The following is a 9,256-nucleotide window of genomic DNA, read 5'->3' on the forward strand; positions in this document are numbered from 1 at the left end:
AGGCCCACTATGCAGTCCAGGCCAGACTGTCTCGGAGTGTCACCAGGAAGAGGAAGCGGGAGGACTCTGTCCCGCCCCCATCCGTCGCCCGGAGTCGCAGCTGCTCTCGAACTCCGCGGGACGTCTCTGGTCTTCGGGACGCCAAGGTCAGTTGCCGTTTTGTGCGTTAGTAACACGACGGCCTCCGCTTTTGGTTGCTCAAAGGCGCCTGGCAGAGCTGTGCAGCTGTCGTTGGAGCGGGGCCTGCAGGGCACCGGCCTGGAGCCCTCAGCGACGCGGAGCCGTGCAGGGAAGTGTCCCGGAGAGCCATCTTGGTCCTTCTTTTGGACGAGGCACTTTGGGTGTGCAGTTGCTCGTGCTGAAACTGTTAAGTAAACACAAAAGTTGTCAGTTTGAGCATTTCGAAAGTGCAGGAGAGGAGAAAGTCCACAGGCAAGGTGGCAGGCGGTCTGTTCCGTGGCAGCCCATCCCCACCTAGAAAGCTGGGTTTTTGAGTCGGCTTTGCCGCTGGTCAGACGTGAGCGGCGTCACAGGTCTGTGTCTGAGTTTGTGCGTTTGTCCACGAGGGAGTCGGACCAGGTGTGCTCTGACCTTCTGGTCGACGTGCCTGTCCGGTAGGCACGGAGCTGGCGTGCGTGCTCCTCCCGCCGCCTTCGCCCGCACGGGCTGAGTTCCTGCAGACGCTGGTGGGTCCGAGGGGGAACGGCGAGGAGGCCTTACGCGGGTTTCCCTTCACAGCCGACCTTGACCGTTGGCCGGTGGACGGGTGACGAGAGCGCACGGGGGATGTGGCTTCGGTAGCCAGCGTGCTCTGTGTTGTTCTCTCTTGCAGATGGTGAGGAAAACCAAGACTATGATGAAGAAAGCGCAGAAGCAGATGAACCGATCGGGGAGGAAGGGGGAGGCAGACAGGCACGTGTTCGACATGAAGCCCAAGCACTTACTCTCTGGGAAGAGGAAAGCCGGTAAAAAGGACAGGAGATAGTGTCCACTGCAGCCGGACCGGTGAGTGAGACTGCGGCTTCTTGTTCCTGAATGAGATGGCTCCTGAAACTGGCGTCAGGGACCCGGAAACTGAACAGCAGGAAGTAGCCGAAAGCCCTGTTGCTTTCCTGAAAGCCGCGCCCACCCCTCACCTGTGCGAGCGTGGGGACGTCCACCTCTGCGTGGCACTGCAAGTATGCGGAGGAGACGCTGGTTTCTGCACTTACTGAGGGGCTTTGGTTGCATCAGCTTTGCAGAACTGAAAAGATTTATTGCTGTGACTGCCGTTGGTGAGGGAGCGAAATCTTCTCTTTGGTAAGAGGGCACTTCGGTTTGGTCAGTGCATGTGAATAGTCCTTTTCTGCAGAGAAAACATCTGCACTTGTGAACAGCGGCAGCGGCTGCCGGCCCTGCCCCACAGACCCGGGCCGAGCGCGGCTTGCTGTTAGAATGCCGGCACTGAGTGCTCCTCCACTCCTCCCGCACCAGGTACCATTGTAATCTGTCTTCAGCCAGTTGTCCAAAATAAACTTCTAAAAGAAAATAATTTCGATCATTTAGGTGTTTTTGTTTTTTTTTCTGGTGTAGCTACAGATTGCTGTCCATTTGGCCAAACGAGAAAGGAGGAAAAAAACGATTCTGTCTTAAAAGTAGAAACACTTCTCCACGGGATGACAGGTGGCCCGAGGCGCTCCGGCAGCCGAGTGTGGGCATCTCCTGCCCTGCAGTCCGTTGCTGAGCTTCACACGTGTTCCGTGAACACACAAGCACCCAGCTCTGTCACAGGAGCACCTCCGGGGGTCTGTTCTTAATCGTTTTAAGTGGGAGTCACTGTGAGGTGTGTGCCAGTGCACCCTGAGCACAGTGGGAACCAAGGGCGTGTCCCCCAGACATTGGGCTTCTGCGTACTGGTTGCTGATGGTTGCTCCTGACGACAGAGGGGGACCCTTGCTTGCGATTCGTAAGCTGAATCAGATTCGGGAAATTTAAAGGGCCAGTGCCTTTTATTCCCCCTTGCATCTTTCCTTTTTTTGCCTCTTTTGGGGGCCAGACATTTGAGGATTGGGACTTTAAAGAGCAGCTTTGTGTACAGGGGAATTTAGAAAGCACTCAAGCCTGGCGAAAGGCACAGTCAGAAAAGAATCAGGAGGACCTTACATTTTTACTGCAGGCTGGCGTAGAGATGGCCTACAACAATCCCCAAAAGAAGTCCTCCCTGGGGAAGGGGGGAGTCTGATCTACAGAATTACCACGGTACGTGATTCAAATGTCCAGTTTTCAGCAACAAAAGGAATCACAAGGCCTACAAATAAATAGGAAAGTATGGCCCATTAAAGGGAAAAATAAACCGAAATGGTCCCCCAGAAAGACCAGCTGGTGGACTTACTAGACAAAGACTTTAAAGCAGCTGTCTTATGTTGTAAGAGCTGAAGGAAGATGACATGGAAAGCAGTTATGTACAAAATAGCAACGTCAATAAAGGGAAAACAAAAGGCACTGAAATCTAGAGCTGGGAAGTTCAGCTGACAAAAGCAAAAGGTCGATGGGACCTTATCAAACATCTCTGCTCATCAAAGGAAGTAATCAGTGACAAAACCAATTAGAGAATGGGAGAAAATATTTGCGAATATCTATATGAGATTAATACCCCGAATATAAGAGGAACTCCTATAAGTCAATTATGACAAAAGATACCTGTTAAAAAATGGGCAAAAGATCTGAATAGACAATTCTCCAAAGAGATGCAGATGGCCACGCTCATGAAAGGACACTCGGCATCGCTCGTAACGGGAAATGAAGGTTGAGACCACGATGAGCTGACTCCATGAGGAGTCATTATTGCCTCCACGTATTTGAAAGTGATAGAATGTATACTTGTTCCTCTGTAAGTTGTGATATGAATCCTAATGGAACTAATGACTTGATAAGGTTAGCCTCCCGGAGTGCACTTTTCTCCACCCTAAAATATGGCTCAATCCGTCAATACTGGGAGGCCTTAGGGCAAATTATCTCCCAGATTAAGCGAAATTATCCCAGAATTAAAAACAACTTCAAAGAAAGTGGTGCATTACATGTTATATCGTTTTCAATTTAAAAGCAAATTACAGTTGAATCTGAGCTCATGCTCTGGGTGTGGAATATGCCGTCCTTGCTAAGGTATCGCTCTACGAATTATTTCTTAATCCCCGGGGGAAATACCTTTTATTATAGAGAAGTCTGGCAGATGCATGCGAACTGTGGGGGCTAAGGTGGGCACTGACAGGTTGTCTTGTGCCCCCAGGTGCGGAGGCCCGAGGGCACATGACTTGTGCGATGTTCTGGCCAAAACTCATCCGAGCCGTGTCATGGGAAACTGTTAAATGGAGCATTTTGTACAATAATTGATGTGGAGTGGGCATCAGCATCCAGGGGACAGCCTGGGGACTGACGGAGCGGGTTGTGACATGCAGGTGATCCTTGCCTCCGTCTGGGGGAGGTTGGGGAGGACTCAATGAAAGTCAGTATTGGGAAATGGGGACATTGGAACAGTTCTAAATGGAAGTGCCATGTGTGTGGGTGTCCTTTTGTGCTGTAGCACACGCCCTCAGGAGTGCGCTGAAGTAACGGGGCCAAGAGTCGGGTGTGCACTGGGCCATGAGCATGTCGGCTGCGTGTGCCGGCCTGCTCGGTAGGCAGCCTGTGCCACGGGCGTGCCCACGGGCGCTCACTGCACTGAGCTCGTGGTGTTCTGTAGTTCTGACGTTTTTCAAAATGAAACTTTGAAAGAAATAATCCATGCCGCCTCAGGGAACTCAGCCCGGGTGGGACAGGCAGCAAGTGAATTCAGCACCATTCTGGGTGTGAAGTGGAGAAACGACCAGGAGACGCAGCACGGCGGGGTGAGGTGTCACAAACACTGCAGCTGCTGGATTATCAGCAGACAGGCGAGTGTGGCAGCGGCCACCTAGTCGGGTGGTGCCAGGGTGGCCTGACCTGGGCGGCAGCAATGGTGGACTCGATCAGCAATGCCCTAAGCAGACGCGAGTGTGAGAGGGAAGGGGCTTTCGGGGGATGCAGCAGCGGGAGGGGCCCCGAGTGTGGGGGCCCGTTCACTCACATAGCAGCATCCTCACAAGGGCCAAATGGAAGTCCGTGGAGAGTTCAATCTGGGTCTGAAGCGTGTAGCTGATAGTGGGTGAGGTTGTAACACGGAGACCCAGTCGGGGCTCTGCACCCACATCCTCTATGGGATGTGGCAAGCGCGGGTTCAGGGTGAGGAAGAGGGATCCTCCACACAGCCATCTGTGGGGGCCGGCACCCACAAACACACAGGGTGCACACGTCCCCCAGGGAGCCGATGGTGGGACGCTTTCTTCTGCCACGAGGCGCACCGGGGCCTGCTCATGCTCCGGGTGCCCACGGCCCTCCCTGCAGTGGTGCCTGATCATCCTCAAGGGCCAGTGAGGGGGTGCTGTGCCCTCCCCCATCCCGGTGTGCTCAGATGCTCTAGTCCTCTGGGTAATTCGGTGTTGGGATCACACAGTAAAGGCTGCCTCTGGGACTTGTTTCTCAAATGTCAGCTGGCTTGAGCACGGTGACAGTGCCGAGCTCAGTGGGTCAGGGTTCCTCCAGGGATGCTGCAGCAAGCTCTAATGCAAGCTGGCCTCGGGCCCCACCGTCCAGGCCACAGCTGATAGCCACGGTCCTGCTGAGCAGCAGTCATGTGTGGCTTTCAGCCTGAACCTCCAAGGAAATGGGAATTAGAAACAATGTTACAAATGCATTTTGAAGCTCCAAGGCATTTATTTTTAAGATAGACATGTTAACCTATTACTGTATTATAATTGTAACAAACTACACAATAGTATTAAAATGCAATTTTTAATTTTTTTTCCTGCAAAATCAATGCTTGTAACAATCTCATAAAATTATAAAACTTTCACTTAAGAAATGCAGTCTTCCAGTGAATTCATTCATACCACATTTAGCTTGTAAGAAACAAATTATTTTTCATTATTATAACATTAAAGAAAAATGAAGCTATCTTGAGATTTAAAATTTGAGAACTCTACGGCCAAGAATTTCAGAAAGTGCATCAACCAAAATACAATTTAAATATTAATACACAGACTCCACCAGTTCCACTCGACATGAACATTAGCCTTGGTTAATTTTCCCCCAAGACTTTGTAGAGCGGGTTCTCAGCTGGGGCAACTTTGCCTTCCAGCAGATGTTTGGCATCTGGTATCCTTGTGACTGTGATGGGGATGGGCGGTAATGGCATTTAGTGGTAGATCCCAGGGATGCTGTCAGACGTGCTGGTGCACAGGTGAACCCTACAACGAAGAACCAGCCAGCCAGAGTGTCAACAGTGCCAACGACAAGATGCTGTGTTGCGGTGCACGGCTGAGTCGGATTTTACAAATAGCCCGTGTGTCCCTGAATTCTTAGCACAGACTGACAGCAATCCGGACGTACACCACTGATTACCTGAACCTGCCCCCTCGCTTAATCTCAATATGGAAAGTTCATTTAAACTGCTTTGAAGTAGCTAAGCAAGTAGCTTCTGGTGCACATTTACCCGGACAAATGACAAAAGTTTAATGATATGTAAAGCACCTGGCAATCAGCAAAGTGCCCTACAATGTCCTGAAAATGTTTATCTCAACATATTGTAAATGAAGAGTGTCACTCATTCAAATTTGTTAGGACCCCGTGTGTGTGTGTTTAGACGGTTAACGTTTGTTTTCTTTTTTTACAATAAATGTCTTTTACAAACACCAGTGCATCTGTATGGCGTGTGTGACACAAAATTAAGGAGTCAGTTATCTTTTCCACATACATTCTGGTCGTAAAGTACCACCATTTCCCATGAGAGTTGTTAAGGAAGAACCAAATTTTTAAAAAATGATTTCAAGTTGACTAAGTACAGAGATGTTTTAGGACTTGACTAGTCATTCACCTCTGTTTTCACATTCTATGTATTTTCTCATGGTCAACAAACTGGTTCAACTGACTCAAGTTATCCCACCACTTAAAGAGAAAAGCCTCCGCAATCAAGCGGAACCACGGGGTTATCTGAACTTCGCCGCTGGCCGCCTGTTTCAGCATTTTCTCCAAGTCTTCTTTGGACACATAGCAATAGCTTTTCACCTCATTGGGGTCAGGGTTCAACGTCACGTTCTTCCTCACCAACAAAACGTAATCGATTTCATGTTCTCCCCAGATGCCGTCAGATTGAGCCTTGTAGTGAATTCGTGTTAGATAATTAATTTCTTCCGGAGGAACCTGGGATGAAAACAAAACAGTAATAGAAACATCAACCGAAAGGTAAATTAACTCACATTTCAGTAATATCTTGAACAAAAGAAGTATAATTTTAGAGTTAAGACTTTTAAAATGTTAGTTTCCTACTGATGATATATGGAAATATTACTACAGTTTCAACTTTCTAGACTTTTTCCATAGGACCAAAAATATAAGTTGACTTATTGAAATAGTTATTTTAAAAAACAAGCAGTCACTCAAACTACAATTGCTACATTTTCCTTCACATCTTAGTATTACCTTTCTGGAGAAAAAAAATGTTAACCGTTTGACTAGATGAGAGATACTTTATTTAGTCAGGTCTCATTTAAAGGGATAATTCCCAGATAGAAAAAAAAAGATGACTTCAATTCACCCAGTTGGAACTGCATTCATATCCCTAAGGTTTTCCACGAGAAAATACGCACCTTAGACCTGTTCTAGTATAAAACAGCCAACTTCATAGACTGGTTAATAGTTCAATTTATTTCAGAGCTAAATTCTGACAGGTCATATCAAGAAATCGACATTTAAATAATCTTTATTTAAGGTGCTTTTTGGGGCCAATAACTCAAGAGGTGGCAAAGCACAGACCTACGCTAGATTAAAATTGTACTGCAACACGTTTTAAGGTACGTCTGGCTTTCTGGCTGGCTGCGTGGCTGCAGGTGCAGTCGCAGCCGGGTTACCTGCTCCATGGGAATCCCCAGCTCGTCCTTCAGACGCCTCTGCGCTGCCCGCCTCACTCCCAACGCACCGTTCTCCTCGAGCTCCCACGGGGTATTCAAGGGGTGACTGCAGCAGCTATTGGTGAAGTAACCTGGACACGTTGACACAGACACAGATTACCTTCTTCAAAGAAGCTCTAAAAGATCACAACCCAAAGCTCTAAAAGTAACGGGGAAATAAGTGAAACGGCTGAGGATTTCTAAGTCGGTGAAAACAGACTACCAGTAATCACCTGGAGAAACAGACGTGTGTAGCTATGTTCTTTACCAATGCCTTCTTACTCAAAAAAGATCAAAATGTAAGATACAGCCTTTTAAAATATATGCGAATATACACACATAGACACACACCTAGCGGTTTTTATCTTTCACTGCTGTGTTACCAGGTTGCACTCATTGTATGAACTTTTACAATAAGATATATCATTCACAGGATTCTCTTTTTTGACCTTGGCTAACCAGAAGGTTCCAAGTGACGAAGTCAATTAACTATAGTTCCCAACAAAACACCACACGTCTGGCACACTGACCTGGGAAGGTAACTTTAGCATCCGATCTCTGCTGTAGCAGGAGCTTATTTTCGGTGTTGAATAAGAAGACGCTAAAAGCTCGATGCAATAGTCCTGAAAGCAAAAGCAGCACTATTAACTGAGTTTTAAAATACCCATTATTTGCCTGATTCTGTACTTGGGATCCAGAACCCCCGTAACTTGGTGCCATTTCTGCTTTTTTTTGCAGCCTTCGATTTCACGAGTCCCTGCATGCCCATGACGAGCTTCGGCACACCAGTGAGGGAGGCAGCCACCAGGTGAAAGACATGGTGACCTGGCTGCCAGCTCGGCTGCCGCCAGCCTCCCGAGGAAGCTGGGAAGCGTGTGCTCCCTGCGTGGCACTCGTCTCTGTCCATGCAGTAGAAAGAATGCATCACAGACTTGACAAGTGGCCCTCGGCTAGGATTAGGCTAGTCCCTCCACTGTAAAACCAGAATAATGCTGAAGCTCAGTGAAGGGCACGAAATGGAAAGAATCAGCTGTTGGGCGGGGAAAGCGGCAAGCCAGGTTTTCCTGGGACACCACGAAACTGGGCTACAAATCAATACAAGGCGACTAACACACGCACATCTCCACCAATGCGCTTGTCGCGGCTACCCTAAAATGGTCAGGCAAATCGCCTTCTGACGGAATATTTTAACACAGTACCTTTGTCAATGTTTGCATTCAGGTGACAATTCTTTTTGGTATCAACCCCAATTTTATTGTCATTTTCATCGATAAGAATGCACATCTCTGTCAGGAGTCGAAACTGCTGCTTATCGAGACGGTTGATGTTGATTGCATCCATCATTACAGGATGTCTGATCCGTCCTAGAACACTGGTGGGAAACGGGAAGACAGGCATGCACATCACACTTCTTCGGATGTCATATAAACACATAAATCAGTTCTGAATCCATGAGCCAGGGAAGGAATTCAGCCATTTCGAGGGGTAAGAAATGAACTGTCTCCACTTTGGCCATTGGCTGGCCTTGTCATGGCCATTCCCTTAACTACCAGACTCCAGGTTCTCCAAATCCTTGTCCTGTGAGACACTGTGCTGCACTTGACAGTCACTCTGCACATGTTCTTGAGTCTGTGCATCTATGGCTTGACCCAGGCCTAACTTTTCATCCTATTTCTCCACAAGTGTTTCTGTATCGCCATAACCCATATCATATAACCATATGTGTCACACGCGGGTTATGTGATAACCATTGCTACCCCAAATGCATTGTCATCCCCTCCTATGCCACATCCCAAGCTCTGCCAAAACCCATTTTTCCAGGTCCATTCATGGACCAAACACTGCCGAACCTTTCCCCCAACACCTCAGGAAGATTTAACCCAACTTTTCGCAGCCGGGCTGCAGATCAGATGGGAGCGCGGCGTCCGGGCACCCGGAGAGCACAGCGCCCAACGCCACCGTGGACGCCCTAGGCGCAGTGCGCCGTCTGTGGGGGTCCCCGGCGCAGGGACAGTCGCCCCGCTCGGCCACAGGCTGTGTGTCAGCTCTCGAGGAAACTCCACCGACAGGCAGTCAAGTGAAGTTCCACTCCGTTTTCACACACCCGAAAGGTATGTCCTTTTGGGTGCCCCGCGAAACCACCATCAATGAAAACCCGTTCGCAGCTCACAGGACACAAAAGCAGGCGGCGGGGCCGGGCTTGGTCCACCGGCCGCCGCGGGTCCGACACTGCCGCAGCGCGCCGAGGCCCCGTGCCG

General features: G+C 48.9%; 2 protein-coding genes across 2 annotated transcripts in view; one reads left to right on the forward strand and one right to left on the reverse strand.

Annotated features, from left to right (window-relative positions):
- GTPBP4 (GTP binding protein 4) overlaps positions 1-1,531 on the forward strand; it is a 16,608-nt gene extending 15,077 nt beyond the window's left edge. Inside the window, exons 16-17 of the mRNA XM_006918839.3 lie at positions 3-146; positions 833-1,531. Coding sequence (XP_006918901.1) covers positions 3-146; positions 833-985 — 297 coding nt within the window. The 3' untranslated portion in view covers positions 986-1,531. The remainder of the gene's footprint in view (positions 1-2; positions 147-832) is intronic.
- Positions 1,532-4,743: 3,212 nt separating this feature from the next.
- Positions 4,744-8,402, reverse strand: LOC102891875 (isopentenyl-diphosphate Delta-isomerase 1). Its single transcript, XM_006918840.3, has 4 exons — positions 8,198-8,402; positions 7,529-7,621; positions 6,960-7,090; positions 4,744-6,252 (listed from the first exon to the last, which is right to left on the reverse strand). The coding sequence occupies exons 1-4, from the start codon at positions 8,400-8,402 to the stop codon at positions 5,935-5,937; spliced, it is 747 nt and encodes a 248-aa protein (XP_006918902.2). The 3' UTR covers positions 4,744-5,934.
- Between the last annotated feature and the right edge of the window lie 854 nt (positions 8,403-9,256).

This window comes from Pteropus alecto, unplaced genomic scaffold (genome assembly GCF_000325575.1).
Source record: "Pteropus alecto unplaced genomic scaffold, ASM32557v1 scaffold108, whole genome shotgun sequence".
In the NCBI taxonomy this organism is placed as follows: domain Eukaryota; kingdom Metazoa; phylum Chordata; class Mammalia; order Chiroptera; family Pteropodidae; genus Pteropus; species Pteropus alecto.